This window comes from Elephantulus edwardii, unplaced genomic scaffold, assembly GCF_000299155.1.
Source record: "Elephantulus edwardii isolate Elephantulus edwardi_28Jun2011 unplaced genomic scaffold, EleEdw1.0 scaffold00006, whole genome shotgun sequence".
In the NCBI taxonomy this organism is placed as follows: domain Eukaryota; kingdom Metazoa; phylum Chordata; class Mammalia; order Macroscelidea; family Macroscelididae; genus Elephantulus; species Elephantulus edwardii.
Window position 1 is genome coordinate 35,738,104 of NW_006399756.1, and position 19,673 is coordinate 35,757,776.

Consider the following 19,673-nt stretch of genomic DNA (forward strand, 5'->3'; position numbering starts at 1 on the left):
AGTGTGTCAGACGAAGCTTCAGAATCCTTGCCTCCAAGAACCAGCCCAGCTTCACCCTCTCCAGGACAAACCTGTTTTCCTAGCAGTCCATTGTATATTCAATACTCTTTTCCAACACCACAGCTCAAAGGCATGAATTCTCCTATCATCCCTAGTCATTGTCCAGCTCTCCAGTGCATAGCAAGTGATTACAAAGACCATGGCATGTATCAGGTGCAACTTAGTCACCAGGCGACATCTTTGCACTTCACACCTTATATATATTTTTTTATTTCACTGGAGAGTGGAATTGCTAGGTCATAGCTTAACTATGTTTATTTGCCTTGTGAGAAACTACAGGATAGCCACACCCTTGTACCTTTCCATGACTGAGATATGATATGAGAATTTGATGCACTGTTATTATTTGCCTCTATAACTTTTAGTCAGTCTCGTGGATGTGAAATAATAGCTCATTATAGTTTTCAATCATTTTCCATTTTTTACATAAATTTCAAATTTTAAAAAAAATCCATGCTCATTGCCATCAAGTAAAAACCAACTTATAGCTGACTATCCCACAGGTTTTCAGAGGCTGTAAATCATAGGACTGCCCATTTTTCTCCTGCAGGACTGCTGGTGGACTCAGACCACCAGAGAAGCACCACCTTTGGGTCAGCAATGCATACCCCTGCCACCAGCGTGTCCTCTAGGATGCACTTAGAAAATTGAAACGGCGATAGAAAATCCAGGCTCTTTGGCCACCATGGCTTTATATGCATTATTACTCTGTCCTTCTCTGTGTCCACTTCTTGGGTCTTATTGACTATTCATCCACCCCAGTTTCTTAGACTGTTCAGTTTCACAGGTAGATGTGTTCAAAACAGACCCAACCTCCAGGATCTGAAAAGTTGCCCATTTTGAAGAGATCGGCAAACCTTACTTATTTCCTACCCCATACCCAAGACAGGTTAGCATGGCATGACTCATTCTCCGTTTTATTTTCTGGTGGTAAGAAGCAAGCGCAGGAAGGGGCACACACATGAGGAATTCATCTGTCTTATGTCCACGTGGAAGGTCAGAGATCTCACACCTTTATGTGTCAGGAAATTTCAGACCTTGTTTACTATACACTGTAAATTAGTGTTTCAGAATACAGAGAGTTAAGCTGGGTTGAATGCGAGCCACCCCAAAGAAGACGACATTTCAATGAATACATTTTTACTGAATTTCTACCATGTGTGTCAATATTGCACTAAGTGCTTTATGAAGGTCACTCTGCTTAATCAAGGTGGCCTCACTACCAAGTTGGTAAGTGAGGCCAATCATGTAATGAAGAAATTAAGCTTAGATCAGTTAAAGGGTATGTATTAATCATCTGTGTGATTGGCACAGGACAGAGCAGAGTTTAGGGCTGTTGTACATAGGGTCGCTATGAGTCGCAGGCGACTCGACGGCACATAACAACAACAATTAATCATCTCTAGAGCTTGGCCAAGGCTCTATGCAAATCTAAGTCTGTCCAGTAGTAAAATCCACACTCTTCTTTTCTCTGCTACCTAGCAAGGAAAAGGAGATGAGGCAGAGAGAGCCACATGTCAAACCCAATTTGAAATACATTCTGTTAAGTTCTAGTCTTCAGTGTAGCTTCAGACACCAAGTTTGTGCTCTTACCCGTTGAACGTTGATTTCTAACATAACATCAGAATTTTAAATATGCTTTTGAGTGCTTGCTTTGGCAGCACATATACTAAATATGCTTTTGAGAAGCTGCTGTTAAGTAGAAAGAGGAAGGGGCGGAATATCAGAGTCCTAGGAACCTCTCCACGTTTCTCAGGAAGTTTTATTGGGGAGTGTCAATTTATTACTGTGTGTCATTAAAACAGTCTCAAAGGAAGCCTGTGTTCTCATAGCATTGAAGATTCTGGGAAGAATCAGCCCAAAGACCTGTGAGAGCCATAGGTTCCTGGGTTGAGGCGGTACACCTTTGTTCTATGCTGAACACTGATTTCCTCATTCTTTTCTTTTTGTACTCCCCTGGAGAGCTGGTTTACAGCGAGATTGTATTAAAGAGTTAAAATAATAGAAGGGATGAATAGGTGACAGCACAGGACAAGCAGTAATTTAAAGCCAAGTGGAGGACTTTGCTGCCCAAAATACCTGCCAGCCAGTCCCCAGTCATGAATAATCTCTGCCTGTCTGGGTCTCACTTCTTACGTCATGACTTTAACTTCATTCTACAAGCTTCCCCTTCTTCTTCCAACGTGACTATTTACTTAACATGAAGTTTCATTTTACTGTGTTTTCTGTCACTCAGGTACAAGAGACGTATGCTTTATAGCGATGCAGTCACACTCAGTGAAAGCTGAGTCATGGGCTCTCCTGCTGACTCAGCATGACCTTCACAGTGATTCTCCCATAAAGCAGGGCTCTAAATTAGTGGCTCTCTCGGAGGGTGTGATGAAGGTTGCCTGCTTCACATCTTATCTGTCCTGGAAATGGCCCCATTAAGGCACAGCTGGTTGCTGCAATGGTTCTGCAGTAGCTCCTGGGTGGTTTGGGAGTTTTCTGGTGTGTTTTGTTTGTTTGTTTCAGTAGTCCTCAGGATTATAGGCCAGGCTACTGTGATTTGTTTTAAGGATATGGACATGCTCTGATGAGAGAAACCAATTCTCTATAAAGTCAGGTTGTATTGCTTATGGGACAGACTGTTCGAGAGGTGATTTTCAGCGTATATGGACTCCTCTGATTCCTGTTCTCTTCCCAGCTTAGAGCTGTTGGTGCAGCTGAACTCAGCCGAGAAGGAATGAGCAGAGTGGTCATTGGGGCCCCAGGAGGCCCGACTTAGGGAACGCTTCCTTCCATGAAAGCCAGGTCACTGACTTGCTCTCCTTTTTAGGCCTCTTTGACAGTCCCCCAGGATCAGATGATGCAAAACTCATCGATACCTTTTATCCCGGAGATCAACAGTCTGTGACATTTGGAACCAAGTCTAGAGTGGGAATGGGTGGCATGGAAGCCAAGGTGAGAACCAGATGCTTGAACTGCCCATAATAATTGTTAAAATTGCAGTTGTAATTCCCAGCAGTATTTTCTCCTTTTTGTAAAGTTTTAGTTGTAAATGATTCACGTATATCTAAATACAGTTTTCATGAGTATTGTGTACTTGTATTTCGTCATACCTACATGTGTTCTTTTTATTAATATTATATAATAAAACTATCTAACCAAAATCCTACAGCCATCAAGTTGATTCCAACTCATGGTGACCCTTCATCAGATTCTGAGGCTGTAAATCTTAACAGAAGAAAACAAACTGCCAGCCTTTCTGTTAGCAGCCCACCACTTAACCTACTGTGCCACCAGGGCTCCCTAATGGATAAACTGTGTGTTAGTATTGTGAAAATCCTTAAGGGCAGAGCCTATATAAGTATGGATTGGTTTTGTCCTTAAGCAAACATGCTGTGGTTGGGCTGTATGTTTAAGAGTATGTGATCCGAGTGTTTTAAGATTATGAGGATGGCACAAGATGGGACAGGTTCGCCATGAATTGTAGTTGACTTGACAGCACCTAACAACTAATTGATAATGCTCAATACCAAATTATATTTTTTTGAAGGTCTAAGGTGCAGATGACTAGACTTTGCATAGGTTTGAGTCTCTTCTTTGGATCTGGCTTCTCTTTCCAGGTAAATGCAGCCCTCTGGGCTTTGAAAGGTGGCACTTCTGTTGTTATTGCCAATGGAACCCACCCAAAGGTGTCTGGACACGTCATCACAGACATTGTGGAAGGAAAGAAAGTTGGCACCTTCTTTTCAGAAGTGAAACCTGCAGGTAAGTCTTCAGAAAGTCCCTTGGCCTGTGGTTCCACATGACTATTAATTTCTCTGTTTAGAAGGGATTGAAGATGTAATATTTTACTCTGGGAGCTTAGGTCAGAACATAGTTATGCTAATACTACATAATATGGAACTGCTTTTGAATAAAGGCACTTTGGTGGTATAGTTCCCAGGGCCTCCTCAGGGCAATCTCCATCCTTGCAATTTACAGCCTTAGGAACCCACTAGAGCATCAGCCATGAGTCAGGACCGATGCTATGGCAATGAGTGGGTGAATAAGTGAGCCTATTATTTACAAAATGGTATTTACCTTTGCTTTGGTAGCAGTTATTTGGAAGCAGGAGTGGCATACACTTCCTAAACATGTCTCTGGAAACACTGTGAACTTTGACAAATGACCTTAGTTATAGAAAGGCTTCAGGCCTTTTTTTCATAGGGTTACTATGAGTTGTGCTTGCTTGACGGCAGTCAACAACAGCAAAGTTATATCTGACCTGTCTAACTAGGTCTCCTTTTCTTTCCAAAATCATTGTGGAAGGAATAGAAGCATTTATTTGCTTAAATATTTGCTAGGTGTGAGATTCACTGGTTGATGTTGTTATTAATAGTAGTAATAATAATAAATGTAACTGCATTGCATTCGTATAACTGAGGATGACACAGGACAGGGTACAGTTCTAACCTGTTGTTCTGTGGACTGCTGCGAGTGGTAATCAACTCAGTGGCACCTAACAGTATAACTGAATTGTAGCCCATTGTTTAAATTTTTAGGTAAAGTCTGTGCTCTCAAGTGTTCACAGTGGACAGAATTGCCTTATATAATCTCATTCAGTAACACTAAATTTAAAAAGATCAACCGAAGAGGAATTGAAAATATATACAAGCCATAAAGTATGTTATAGACCCTAGGAACACAGGCGATTGTATTTATGCCTGAGTTACTCTTTGTCATTCTGCTGGCCAGAGTGATCTCCACACATAAAGCAGACATTTCAGGATGCTTGCATTCCTTCTGTGCACGTGACAAGCGTGGCACATGCAGGGACTGTGAGAGAACTAAGGTGACCGTGGCCCAGTGTTTGCAAATGCTCTTGCAGGCCCTACCATCGAACAGCAGGGAGAGATGGCTCGGTCTGGAGGAAGGACACTGGCCACATTGGAACCTGAGCAGGTAATGACCTCCTATTGTAGTCTTATTACAGTTTTCAGAGCAAGCCATGCTGTGTTCAGCATGGTCCAGTGTAAGCACTTTAATGCATGGCCCAGCCTACTGACTTCCCTCCATCCCTAGCGTTCCACAGAGGTTGTCTTGAATTACAGTTTGATTCAAATAGGTTATACCTTTTTTTGTTTGTTTTTTGTTAAATTTTATATTACTTTTTGTCTTGAGTAGCCTAAGGCCTACTATCTTTACATCATTGTGACATTTTGGTCAAAACATCATAGAAATGATGAGACCAGGTATATATCCTTACTCCGTGACTCCATACTCAGCATGGAAGTGTAGGGAAATTACTTTTCCTGCTCGTTCCAAATCACTCAACTTACATAGGTGGTGTCCGCTGATGAAGCCTGTCCTGCCTCTGTGAATAAGCAGCAGGAGGTCAAGATTGAAGCCGGACATTTGCTTCCCCACCGTCTTGATGAGCAGTGTAGACTTGAGATTGGTGAACGGAGATTTATACTGGGAAGTACTTTAGCCTAAGAAAGGAGAGGAGGATTTTCAAATTGCCAGAAACAGAGAAAGGCAAAGAAGCCTAGCTTCTCTTTCCCAGACCTCTCCATTTTACTTCTTTAGTAATTGCCCCTAATTTGTGAAATTTCTCAATCTACGCAGGTAAGGATTGGTATCTGCTCAAATGTCCAGAAGTAACTCTCTTCCTTTTTATGGTCATAACAAAATTATGAAAAAGGAAAAACTAGGTGTAAAAAGGTTCCTGCAAAATAAACAATATAGTCAGTTATGTTAAATATGCAAGCACATGTGCGTCTGTAAATTCGAAGTACTGGCTCCTGTCTGCTGAACACATTGTAAGCTCATCACCTCCACGTCTCTCTAGGTAGTAGTTTGCTAATCATAATAATCAGGAGTGGCAAAAGAGGAGAGGGAGTAAGAAATCGAGAAGAGATTATCAGTAAGAAAGAGAAAAGTAAAACCAAAAAGAAGTAGTGATAGAAAAATGAGGGCTGTAGAGGAAGGTGAGTGCAGTGCATGATGTCCTTGGATTTAGGAGCAAGATCTGCCCCTGAAAGAAGAGCAGGTCTTAAATAAAGAAATGTAATCCGCAGTCTGTGAATTAGCATGCTTGTGTATGTATCTAACAGTTTGTCTTTCTTCATAGAGATCAGAAATTATCCATCACCTTGCAGATTTATTGACAGACCAGCGTGAAGAGATCCTGTTAGCCAACAAGAAAGACTTGGAGGAGGCACAAGGTAAAGATGACCAGAGCTATTGTTATCAAGGAATTTAATATCATTTTTCCCTGTAAATCTTATGTCATACTGTGCCAAAAGAAGAAACTGTTGTGTATAATTTTTATTGCAAATATATGTTTAATATTAGTTGAGACTATCCCTATACCCATCCCATATATTCTAGTACAATCCACAAAGGAGACTTTCTCCATGTCCCACAAATCATGAGCCCTTGTTACTATGGGCCTGTTTTCAGGATAAAAAAGTGTCCTACTGTTTTAGATCTTCAACAAATAGCAACTACCATTTGTTGAACCTTTTCATTAACTACTACTAACGATATTGTTATGATATTGTTGTTGTTAGTGGGACATTGAGTGTTTTAAATTCACGGCTGTCTCAGGTATGCAGAAATGCTGTATAGGCTTTTTCAGGGCTGTAACCATTTGGAAGCAAATTTCCAGATCGGTCTTATGAGATACCTCTAGAGGGGCTTAACCACTAACTCCTATCTGTGAAGTAGCTACTATTACTATTCCCTTTAATAGATGAAGAAGCTGAAGTTCAGAAAAGTTATCACTTACCCTTACGGCCAGTGATGGACCAGCAATTTAAACCCAAATGGATTGTGCATCTGAAAGCGTTATAAAAATAGTTTTTGTGCCATATGGTGGTAGATAACTTGTCTCTCGGTTAATTAGTATGAAATCTGTCCAGAGTTAGCAAAAGGTGCCATGTAGGAGTGCCTTTGAAGTGTTAATGATAGTATGACTGAGATGGCTGTATTCTCACATCAAAGTATCCTACGAAAGATATGTAGTCAGGTAGGCCCTCATTTATTCTGGTTTTCTAATTCGACCTTAAAAATAATGGGCTGGTATTAGGGAAAATGACATTCCTTTTCTATGAAATAAATGCCCCTTAAACATAGATTAGTAAATGTCAAAAAAAGCCTTGCAAAGCCTCATTGAAACCTTGAGTTCATCAGCTCTATTTTCAGATCTTAAAATATTTTTTGTTTTAAGTTGATCTAGAACATCCTTTAGATTTTATCCCTAGTCTTGGAATTTTGGCAATATTGAAAACTCATAAAATTAAAAAAGGGAAGACATTTTTATCTATCTAGATCTTTAATTTAAAGGTATGATAATTGATACTAACAGAGATTAATGCTTTTGCTCAAGGTTACACACTAGTTATTGACTGAGCTCTCAAACACCTGATTCTAGTTCTATTTTCTCTGGAAATACTCAGAACCCACAGTGTTTAAGGATAAAATCCTGAGGCAACACAACTATTGTAATCCTTTTTTTAATTCTGAAATCTCATTTCTGGGAATTTATCGTCAGAAAATATTTCAAGAGGAGTTAGCTTTCCATATTAAAATTCTTAAAGCAGCATTATTTATCACACTGAAAAAACTAAAAATAACCTGAGTGTGTCATAACATGGCAAAGTGCATTTAGCGTTATCCATTAGTGGAATATTTAATGGTAATTATAATGGTAATTTCTGCAACTTACATTGCTAGGTAAAAGTCTAGATTATAATATTTAACATGCACTATAATTAAAACTTGATTAGCATATGGAAAAGAAGTGAAGAAAATTAATTAGGTAATATAATTGGTTGTTAGGATGATGGGTTTAATTTTTATCTTGGTGGTTGTAATTCCTAGAAAGAAAGGAAAATTTTTCATAATCTCACCTTAACAGTAACTGCAAGATTATGGTATGTTATGTATGCCAAATGGCTTTTCAGAATTTATATACATGAAAATGTGTATACAGGAATCATACCATATGTGCTATTTAAATTCAGATAAGGTTCTGAATATGTGAATTTGCTTTAACTATTTAAATTTTCACTTCAGAAAGAAATATCTTTCTTACAATTATAGAAAAAAGCCCTTTATTATATTAAATTTAACTAATAGAGAAAAATGAAGTTGCCAGCGACTGTTACTGTTCTTGATGCCGTCCAGACATCACCACATACATGTATGTGTATATGTAGTAGTTTATAAATAAGATCAGATCATATAGTTACTTTGTAGTCTTCCCATTTCACAAACGCTATGCAAGGTATCGTTCCATATCAATAACTATGTTGTTGTTTTGTGCCTTCAAGTTGCCTGCGACTCATAGCAACCCTATGTACAACAGTCCTAAACCCTGCTCTATCCTGTGCCAATCTCACGGTCTCCAACACCCCACCCTGATTACCCCAGTCCCAATCCACCTCATAGAAGGTCTTCCTCTCCTGTGCTGTCTGTCCCTCCACCCTCCCAAGCATGACGTCCCTCTCCAAGGACTGGTCCCTCCTCGCAACCTCGAAAGTATGTGAGACGAAGCTGCAGAATCCTTGCCTCCAAGGAGCAGCCTGGTTTAACCCTCTCCAGGACAAACCTGTTCATTTTCTTAGCAGTCCATGATATAGTCAATACTCTTCTCCATCTCCATAGCTCAAAGGCATAAATTATCTCTCCTTCTATCATCCCTAGTCATTGTCCAGCTCTCTGATACATAGCAAGTGATTAGATAAATTATAATAATTACATCATAACTCATTGTATAATTTTTAGATAGACTCCCATTTGTCACTATTATGAAAATTGCTATGATGTACATATCCTCATTTAGATACAGATTTACTCGTATGCATGATACATTTCTGGAGATAAATTGCTGGCATAAAGGATGTGCACACTTTTATGTGATGAAATGTAGTACCAATTGGCCCCCTAAGAAAAATTGTATAAGTGGCATGACATTGTTTTATTGAGACCCCTCAGTTCTGTGTCTGTTCCTACTGCAGTGAAACATCAAGAAATACAAGTGAGTGGCGTTAACTAACCTGATCTAATTTCTCATGTTCATTTTTTCAGGGAGACTTGCAGCTCCTCTACTCAAACGGCTGAGCCTATCCACAGCTAAACTGAACAGTCTGGCCATCGGTCTGCGGCAGATTGCAGCCTCCTCCCAGGACAGCGTGGGCCGTGTTTTGCGTAGAACACGAATTGCCAAAAACTTGGAACTAGAACAAGTGACTGTCCCAATTGGAGTGCTGTTGGTGATCTTTGAATCACGCCCTGACTGCCTACCCCAGGTATAAGACTGACGCCTTGCCAGTGAGGGGGACGAACAGGAAGAAGTATCTTATGTCCATTACCATTTACAGAAACTGAATGTTTCTAACACAAGTTGTAAATGTGGAACTGGGCCTCCCCCCCAAGTTAGATCACTATTTAAAATAACTCTCTGACCAGAGAGTCTTCTCAGGGTCATTCATTCATTCCCTAACTGGCTTTGCCCATGAAAGCAACTCTTACTGTCATAAATGGCTTCTTGTAGGTATATATTTTTGTTGTAAAGAAAACTTTTCAGTAGTTAGGAACAAGATTTTGACTCTCTTTAGGGAAGCCATGTGTTGAGCCCTCATGGACAGCCATGACCTGAAATACCAGGGTATATTTGAGAGTGACTTCCTTTATCTGGGATTATTTCTTCATTGGACTTGCCACCAGAATAATACTAATGCAGACTCACAAAGGGAAATTTATTTAAAGAGGGAAAATGTAGCATCTATTGTAGTGCACAGGTGAACATGGGAGTCTGGAGTCCTCCGGGGAGGATACTTTTTGACTTGGCCAAAATTATACCCAGAACTTTTCAATAGTCTGACCTCAACCACAGTCTGGTGTTGGCAGGCCGCCACCACCACCCTCTCTCTGTAAACCTCTCTTGCAGAAGTGGCCTAGTGATACCTGTAAACCACCCCCTTTCTGCTAGTTGGAACAGGTGCTAGGTCTCTGTAGGCTGTAGCTTTCTGCTACTTTTTATCCATATGGACTAGTACTTCACAGGGGGTTTGAGGTTTCTTCTTTAACCAACAATAGATGAGGGTCCTTACCTGGATCTTAGATGTGGTTGCCTTCTTAGAATTCATGCATCCTGAAAGCTGTGGGTAAAATAACACTCACTCACTCTCTCTCTCTATCTCTCTCTCTCTCTCTCTGTGTGTGTGTGTGTGTGTGTGTGTGTGTGTGTGTGTGTGTGTGTGTAGAAAGTGTTCATTACTTTTATTAGAAGTGCATAACCAAAACAACAGAAAGGGATTAAGATCCCTTAATCTGGAAGTTAGCATGATGAGACAAGAATTATTTAATAGTTTCTTTCACTAAGTTAAAAAAATTTTAAGTCTGGTTTATTCCAAGTGCATTCAAGAAGTTAAACTTCAGGTTTGGGAGATCAAGTCAGTATCACTCGGAAAGAGAAACCATCTCTTCCTGGATGACCTGCCTTTTCCTCCCCAGAGAAGCATGGTGCTCCTTTCTCTGTAGTCTCTGCATAGCTGCCAGGAGTCTGGCAGGCACTCTAGCCTTCTCTCAGTTTTTAGCACCAAGAATATGGGACTCTCAGATCAGTTATTGGGCCAGGATAGGAAGTAACCAGAAGTGCCCCGTGCCTGAGCCTGACTCACCCATATGGTGTTGCCTTCAGAGTCAGCTAAATGCCTTGTTCCCCACAGTAGCCAAAGGGGGATGCAGGAGTGCCACTGTAACCCTGGTCAGTTAACTCACTTTGCTTTGGGAAAGGTGCTTAGGAAGTTGTGCATTCAGCTCGTGCGATCCACGGTTTGACTCTGGAATCAGACAACCTGCCTGTGGCTCCCAGCCCTGACATTTATAAGTTATATGACTCTCTGGAGTCACCAATCTCTCTGGACTTTATTTTCCATATCTGTAAGGTGGGGAATAAAACAAACCCTTAACTCACGGATGGTCTAAGGATTAAACAGGTTAAACCTTAAAAAGCGCTCAGTAGATACTAGTGTGTAGTTACTGTTTTCCCTTTTGATTCATGCATCTTGCCTTTGATCTGCAGGTGGCAGCCTTGGCCATTGCAAGTGGTAATGGCTTATTACTCAAAGGAGGGAAGGAGGCCTCACACAGCAACCGGATTCTCCACCTCCTGACCCAGGAGGCCCTCTCTATCCATGGAATCAAGGAGGCCGTACAGCTGGTAGGACTAAGATGGGCCTGGAGGGCTTGGTTCAGACTTGGAATGTTTAAATCAGAATTGAGGTTGTGTAGAGTTCAAGCACAGCTATGATTATAAGGATGGCACAGAACTGGGCAGTGTTTCGTTCTTCTGTATATTGGGTCACAGTGGGAAGTGATTTGATAGCTCCTAACCCCAACAGATGTTGAAGAGGAGCAGCAGCTGCTGTTGGGTGCCTGCTGATACTGGACATTGTTGTTCTTGCAATTAAGTGCCATCGAGTCACTTGCAAGTCTTAGAGATCCTGTGTACAGCAGCTCTGAAGCTTGCCCTGTCCTGAGCCAGTCTCACTGATGCTGACACACCTACCCCCATTGCTGGCATTAAGGTAAAAAGCATAGCTAAAGGACATTATGAGGAGAAATGTGGCTTCAGGATTGGAAGAGACTCATCAACAACTTGCGTTATGCAGATGACATAGCCTTGATTGCTGAAACTGAGAAGGGCCTGAGACATTTACTGCAGAAGGTTGAAGACTGCAGTCTTAACAATGGACTGGAGCTCACTGCTGGGTCAGATAGATGGAGAAGAGATTGAGATTGTTAACAATCTCAACTTGCTTCGTTCCTTAACCAACGCTCTTGGCACCAGCAGTCTGGAAACCAAAAGACTAATTGCATTAGGAAAATCTGCTGTCAGGGACCTCTCCAGAGTGCTGAAGAGCAAAGTTGTCAGTGGAGACTAAAGTGCACCTGATCCCAGGCCATGATCTTGCAATTACTTGCTATGCATCAGAGAGTTGTGCAATTACCAAGGATGACAAGAATTGAAGCCTTTGAGTTGTGGTGCTGGAGAAGAGTCTTGCAGCATATCGTGGACTGCAAGGAAAACTGACAGATCTGTCCTAGAGAGGGTGAAACCAAGCCGCTCCTTGGAGGCAAGGATTTTGAGACTCCATCTCACATACTCTGGGCATGTAGCCAGGAGGGACCATTCTTTGGAAGAAGATAATATGTTTGGAAGGGTAGAGGGACAACGCAGAAGAGGAAAACCCCAGTGAGACAGATTGACACAGTAAGTGGGGTAATAAGAGTAGGTGTGTCAAAGACGATTGACTTAGAATTGAGCAGGATTCAGAGTCATTGTGAATAGGGTTTCTAGGAGTCGTAGTTGACTCGACAGCACATAACAACTAAAACTATGGTCAGACACTTTTGATCTATTCTCTCATTCTCATGACAACCCTCTCAGGAAGAAAGTATTAACTATTAGCCCCATTTTACTTAAGTGTTAAAAAAAAATAACATATATATATATATAAAACCAACCAGAAGCGATTATGGCTTAGAAAACCCTATGAAGTAGTCCTGGTCTGTTACATTGCGTCACCAGGACCCAGGATTGACGTCATGGCACCAAACAATAATAAAAGAACAGTATCCTCTCTTGTCAATGAACATTTGAGGTGTTTCAGCATCTGAGCTATACTAAAACTGCTGTAAGCGTTCTTTGGAAAACATATCTTTCTTTTGGAAAAGTAATATAGACATGAGGGAAGGGCTGAAAAGAAGAGAAAAAATGTTGCCCAGTCTCAGTGAACTTTAAAGCACTGTAGTCATTCCAGCTGGCGTCCTGGGGTCGAGATGAGAAGTAGAAGTTATGGAGAACAATGACTCCAAGCAAGATCCATCCCTTCATTAGGGTGGTGACATGAGAACCCACCTGTTCTGCATTTTAACAGTTGTCTGCCTCACATTGTAGCTGTTTATGTCCTTGTTCTGTCCTGAGTAGACTCTCGGCTTGTTTGGCTGAGAACCGTTGGTTATCTCATGCTTTGTAATTTGGAGCTCAGCGCATAATGAGTAGATGCTTGATCTGGGTGGGTGGCTGATTGATCCCCAAGATCAGCTATTTCATCCTGTTTTTAGGATTTTTCACAGTGCCTGATTTAGTCCTCAGGATATGTTCTTTGTGTTGTTTTGGTCAGGCAATATCATCTCTAGCTTTTTATTCTCTACTTCTTCAGGTGAACACCAGAGAAGAAGTGGAAGATCTTTGCCGCCTAGACAAAATGATAGATCTGATCATTCCACGTGGCTCTTCCCAGCTGGTCAGAAACATCCAGAAAGCAGCTAAGGGGATTCCGGTGTTGGGCCACAGTGAAGGGATCTGCCACATGTATGTGGATTCGGAGGCCAGTGTCGATAAAGTCACCAGACTTGGTGAGCTGGAGTGGCCTGTTGTAGGGGGTGAAGTACTTGTCAGCTCCTTTATGGCTCCAGTCATGTTATAGGAAACACGTTTGTTTGTCTCCCTTCAGTCAGAGACTCTAAATGTGACTATCCAGCTGCCTGCAATGCCTTGGAGACTTTGCTAATCCACAGAGATCTCCTGAGAACACCGTTATTCGACCAGATCATTGACATGCTGAGAGTGGAACAAGTAAGGCAAAACTACAGACCTGTACATTCCTTCTTCTCTTCCATCCCAAGATTTAGAAGTCTATAGGATTAGCATTTGCCAGCTGGAATGAGCATCAAGTATGCACAAGTTCTTGGCTAAATACAGAGGAGAATGAGACATGACCCCTAGAGACATGTTCTCGCTGCTACCCAAATAGCTTTATTACAGAGTGGAATATTTAAGTACTGAAAAGTTTCAAAGATAAAATAGGTCACATGGCCTCATGTTGAGTGGACTTTTTAGCAGCATTTTATTCCAGGTAGCAGAGTGTCAAGTTTATGGTTCTGAGCACACGTTCTTTCTTTTTTCTTCATCATTTTCCTTAATATTTTGCAGTCCTTTGGGGAAAGGTTTTCCTATACACATTCTGTTGCATGGCATGAGCTGGGGTCCCCTTGATAGTAGCAGCACTCTTCCCATTTCCTGTCTAGATTCCCTGGTTCTGTTCATCCCTCTTTCCCATCCCTTGCTGCCTTTTGAACTTTGCTCTTCGAAAAAAATGTCCCCTTTTTGGTCTCACATGGGGGATTGTTCTGAGAACATCCTCCTAGATGTTATTGCTTACTCTGTGGGCCTGTTGCTTGCTTGGCTGAAAGATGATCCCTGGGGCAGATCCAGCGCCAGGTTAGAAGGTTGTTAAAGACCATATTTCTAGAGGTTCTACCAGTCTATCCGACCAGTAAGTCGGATATGGTTTTGAATCTTGCTGTACATTTTTTTTTTACTTGTTATGTGTGTACCGTCAAATTGGATCTGACTGGTACAGGAGGCAATTGTTCCTCCTTCTTCAGCAGAGCATCCAGTGGATTTGAACCACGCACCTCTGGGATTGCAGTACAGTTTCCTGCCACTAGGCCACCAGAGCTCGCCCTTGCTGTACATTTTTATCCCACTTGTCCAGCATCTTCTATCATGATACTAATCGGAGCAGTAACCAGGCATCATGTTGTTCCCCTGGTACCAGGCTGGTGGGGCTGTGGTCCTCATGGTATATTAGTACTTTGGATCGTTTCCTTAAGTCTTTCCTTTTCTTCACTTCCTCCAGCACTTGACTGAGGGCAACCAGCAGTGCATCCCAGATGGCTGCTAACAAGCCTGGAAGGTCCAACTTGCTGCTCCTCGCAGTTGGATGTGGAACATTGTCCCTGTGTGCTCTGTCTTGCCAGTAGACATAAATGTCAACAATGACACTCTTATGCCAATTGAAATGAAACTGCTTAGACAGTTTAAATAAACACAAAACTTTAAACAGTACTTTAGTTTAACTAGTAAAGCTAAAGTAGATGTGATTCCCCCCCCCCCCAATTTGTGTGAAAGTTTACAAATCATACTGTTTTTTCATAGACTTATTCTTAGACATTTTGTTTTAGAACATAAATTGTCATTGATGTCTTCAGGTCACCTTGCACAGAGGTGGTGGGTCCAGGGTGAGGTTCCAGTTCTAGGAGAAGATGGGTCCTCAAAGGCCCAGATAGGAAACCACAGCAGGAGCTCCACAATTATGAGGACAAGTCAGACAGAGTTCATTTGTTGTAGCATGAGCCAAGACAAGAGATTTACTCACACAGCCACTCGCCACCAAGTCAGTTCTGGGGCCTCCAGATGTCACACCCAATAATGAGATACTCACTCTCTTACTGATAGAAGCCTTTATTTCTTGGCTAAGAGTTGTGGTTCTCTCTCCTCTTTGTATGGGAGACGACAACCCTTGACCAAGAAATAAAGGCTTCTAATCTGTAAAAGAGTGAATGTCTCATTACTGGGTGTGACATTCTGACCCAGCGACACTCCATGAGGCCTTTGAGGCTGTAAATCTTAAGATGGGGAACCTGCCCACATGTACTGCCTGTTGGTTAGTGCAACCTACTGTGGGTCGTTTCTCCAGAACCTGCAGACAGGAGCTTGGTTATAGGAATCTGGTCCTGGGGCAGATTCAGAGAACAAACTCCAAGTGGGATCAGACTTGTAACTGAGGCCCTCGATTACCACCAGCCTTGAGCTCCTGAGATTCTCAGCCTCACAGAGGCTGGAACTGCGCTGAACCTAGAGGCAGAACCTAGAGTCTGAAATACAACAGTTGACTGAAAGACTGAAAGAACCTAACCGAGTCTTGTTTATACTGCTCAAACATGCGTGGGACGTGACCAGGATGGGTTCAGACTGCCAGGGAGGCACTGCCTTTGAGTTAACAGTGCAGCTCCCTGCAGTTTTCCTGACCAGAGCTCCCTTTCCAGGGTGATGAAAGTAGAAATGCACCCCCTCTTTTCATGTAGGTTCAATGTCAAAATCTCATTGATAAAGAACAGAATTTTCAAGGGTTCATTTTTAGTGAGCTGCCAGCAGTGTATGTCCATACATTAAATGTATGCTTTATACATGCTGAATGATCAAAGGCTTCCTGCCTACACCCCTACTCAAACTTTATCAAGGACCCTTTGCTGGTAGGTGGCCAGCCAACATTTCAAAACCCACATACGCTGGAGAGAGAGGGGTTGCCTCTGAGAGGAAAGCAGGAGGAACCCGCTTAGTGACCAGGCCATATGAGCCCCAAGTGCTGTGTGGTATTTTCAAACTTCAGATAAACTTTTGTCATAAGAAAAAGCCCCAAACAGACAGCTTCTGTTTTATCCTAGAGGGAGAAGGGTGAACTTGCTTAACTTTCTGTTGCTGTTTTGACATTGTTGCCCTGATCCAGGTGAAAATTCATGCAGGCCCCAAGTTTGCCTCCTATCTGACCTTCAGCCCCTCTGAAGTGAAGTCACTTCGAACTGAGTATGGGGACCTGGAATTGTGCATTGAAGTGGTGGACAGTGTCCAGGAGGCCATTGACCACATCCACAAGTACGGCAGCTCACACACAGATGTCATCGTCACAGAGAACGGTGAGTTGAGTGTTTGAAAGCATGTAGGCTTCGCTGTTTCTGCTTTGGTGTCAAAGGTGGTCCTATGTGCAGCCCCTTTTGACTTGCTAGAAAGCATAATCAATAAGGATTAACAAAATTGCAGGGAGCTCTTGTGGCCTAGTAGCAAGAAGCTACACTGCAAGCCTGAAGGCAAGCAGTTCAAATCCACCAGATGTAATAATGCATAAGTTATATTTGATAGTTTACTGAGTTTATGTAGATTTGGGGGGTTTTTTTAAACATTATTATTATTGCTTCTGATTTTTTTTAAAAAGTTGCTCTTGATTTGGATTCCTGGGGACCCCAGCCATGTCACAGTAGACAAGTACTCTAGAGAATTCCCTTTAGGTGACTTTTAGGAAATAGATCACTAGGCCTCTCTTCAAAGGTGTCTGGGCTAGATTTGAACATCCAACCTTTTGCTTAACAGCCAAACCTATTAACTATTTGCACTGCTCATGGACTCCTATAGATTTTGTCATTCATATTGTCACAGCAGCCCAGTGGGAAGAAGTGGGGCAGAGATGATGAGCTCCACCTTCAAGAAGACTTAGGACTCCTCATGGTGCAGAGGTTAAAGCACTTGGCTACTAAGTGAAAGCATGATGGTTCGAACCCACTGGCTACCCTGGAGAAAGATGTGGTGGTCTCTCTCTATAAATAACCACTGTGGGACCCCATGGGGCAGCTCTGCCTTGTCTTGAAGGATCACCATGAGTCAGAATGAACTCGGTTAAGTGTGTTTGGGGTTTTTGTGTAAAGATTATTTACTGTGTGTCAGAGGAATTATCATCTTAATCCATACAACAATCTTAAGAGGTAATTGGAATCAGCCCATTTTACAGCTGAGGAAACAAAAGAACTGAGACCAGCGGGGGCAGAGCAGAACCGCCTCACCTCGTCCATTCCTTCACTCACTCCACAGACCTGTATTGAGTCTCTAGGAGTTTGGCACTAGAGGGCTGGTGGTGAAAGAAGCCAGAACGACCCTCTTGACTTTAATCAGTCCAGTGGGGAATCGACAATACCACCAATGATACCTAACATTAACTGAGCACCTGCCATGTGCTGGGCCCTGGGGTCTGTGGACATTACTTCAGTTCGTCCTTTCCTACCTGTGGGATAGGTGATGCTGTCGATTTCCCATTTACTCCAGCACAGAGAGGTTAAGAAACCCATCCATGGTCACTTATCTAGTAGCTGTGGAGGTGACGTCAGCCGTAGACAGTCTAGCTTGAGTCCACGTGGTTACTCCTGACACTGAGTTGCCGGTAAGTAAATAGTGTAGACAGGCCTTCAGAGCAGCAGGATCTGTCTGTGAAGGAGTTGGGGTTCCCATACCATTCTTGCAACACCAAGACTCTCTCCACAATGCTGACTGACGATGCTCGTTTAATGCTGCATTTTTCAGATTTGTTACCAGCCCATATGTTTAATTCATAAGGGGAGTCCACGAGGAGGCTTGTAGAAGCCTGAACTTGGCTCTCATCAGTGAGGGACTGGGAGGGTTGTTACTGTGGCTCAGCCCAACTTGTATTCTTCTCTCCATGCTGCAGAGAAAACAGCGGAGTTCTTCCTCCAGCACGTCGACAGTGCCTGCGTGTTCTGGAATGCCAGCACCCGCTTCTCTGATGGCTACCGCTTCGGACTGGGTAAGGAAGACTCCACTTGGGACAAAGGAGTCCTTTGTCGGTTGTCACATGGTCCTAGGTGCATAGTGAAGGCACAGGCTTGAACAGGATAAAGGAGAAAGATACGTAGAAGGTTGGGATTATAAAAGAAAAAAAGAAAATAATAGTTTCCATAAATTAATAGAAGTTCTGTGTTCTAAGAAGTTACTCAAACATCCAGATCCATTGTCATCAAGTTGATTCCAACTCATTGCAGCGCTATCAGACAGTATAACTGCCCCATGGGGTTTACAGTCCAAGGCAGTAAGTCTTTACAAACGTAGACATCCTTCCCCACAGAGCAGCTCAAAACCTCAAACTCCTTGCTGTCTAGTTGGACCAGACCACAGCTGATTGTCCACTGGATTCCCCAGGCTGTAATCGCATGGGAGAACAGTGCCCATCATTCTCCCGGAAAGCTGCTGACAGATTCGAACAGCCAGAAGGATGCATACTTGAGCGTAGTTCCCACAGACTAGGCCACCAGAGCTCCTAAGAGAGCAGCCAGGGAGGTCAAACTGAAGACTTGTCTGTTTGCATCCAAGTGCTTAACTGCTGTTCCACCAGGGTGCTGACTTCCTTTTTCAGAGCTGGTAAAACTGTGATTCAAAGACATGAAGTAACTTACCCAGAGTCACAAATGTTGTTGTGTGCTGTCAAAGCAGAACCGACCATAGCTGACCCTCCAGCAGGTTTTCAGAGGCAGTTAATCGCACGGGAGGTGATTGCTCATCCTTTTCCTGCAGAGCAGCTGGTGGATTCAAACTGCGTGCCTTCAGGACTGCAGCACTGCTTCGTGCCACTAGGGCACCAGGTAGTGCTATGAAGCAACATGTGTGATGGTAGAATGGAAAGCCAATTTGCTTCATGAACATGTACTCAAATCACCATAAGAAGGGAAAAACAAGAGAGGTTGAATTTGAAAGGAAAAAGCGTTGGGAAACAACTTTACCCTCGTTTTAGTTATATCATCTTTAGTTCTTGTCAGAAGTATTTGGACAGTTTCTTATTTTCTTTCTTTTTTTTTTCTTTGTTATTTATTGATGAGTTTCTTATTTTCAAGGGAGCCATTATACAAAGTTCCAATAAGACATTTAGGGCACATTTTCTTAACATTTGAGAATCAATTCAACCACTTAAAACATTTTAGTCCTTCTGAACTTTTGAATAAGCGAGCTGCTTGTAGAAATAGTTCTCAGTGAGTCTGTTAAAGGTTCTTAAAAGGAATCTCATAGTCCATTATTCTTCATTAGATTCTTTAGTTTCCTCATTTCTGTCGTCTTGGATTGATTGACTTACCACATTTCTTGCACTGATCTTTGTACTCCACATTCTTTTTTTTTTTTTTTAAATTTAGGTTGTTTATTTTTTATTTCAATGAACATCTACAGAGATTTT

At 42.2% G+C, this 19,673-nt stretch overlaps 1 protein-coding gene across 3 annotated transcripts in view; it reads left to right on the plus strand.

The window, feature by feature from the left end:
- The window catches only part of ALDH18A1 (aldehyde dehydrogenase 18 family, member A1), a 39,359-nt gene that overhangs the window by 16,998 nt on the left and 2,688 nt on the right, over window positions 1–19,673 (plus strand). For all 3 annotated transcript variants that reach the window (XM_006880090.1, XM_006880088.1, XM_006880089.1), the window contains 10 exons: window positions 2,879–3,003; window positions 3,669–3,813; window positions 4,916–4,989; window positions 6,161–6,254; window positions 9,124–9,344; window positions 11,123–11,260; window positions 13,266–13,461; window positions 13,560–13,681; window positions 16,398–16,584; window positions 18,162–18,257. In XM_006880090.1, coding sequence (XP_006880152.1) covers window positions 2,879–3,003; window positions 3,669–3,813; window positions 4,916–4,989; window positions 6,161–6,254; window positions 9,124–9,344; window positions 11,123–11,260; window positions 13,266–13,461; window positions 13,560–13,681; window positions 16,398–16,584; window positions 18,162–18,257 — 1,398 coding nt within the window. The remainder of the gene's footprint in view (window positions 1–2,878; window positions 3,004–3,668; window positions 3,814–4,915; window positions 4,990–6,160; window positions 6,255–9,123; window positions 9,345–11,122; window positions 11,261–13,265; window positions 13,462–13,559; window positions 13,682–16,397; window positions 16,585–18,161; window positions 18,258–19,673) is intronic.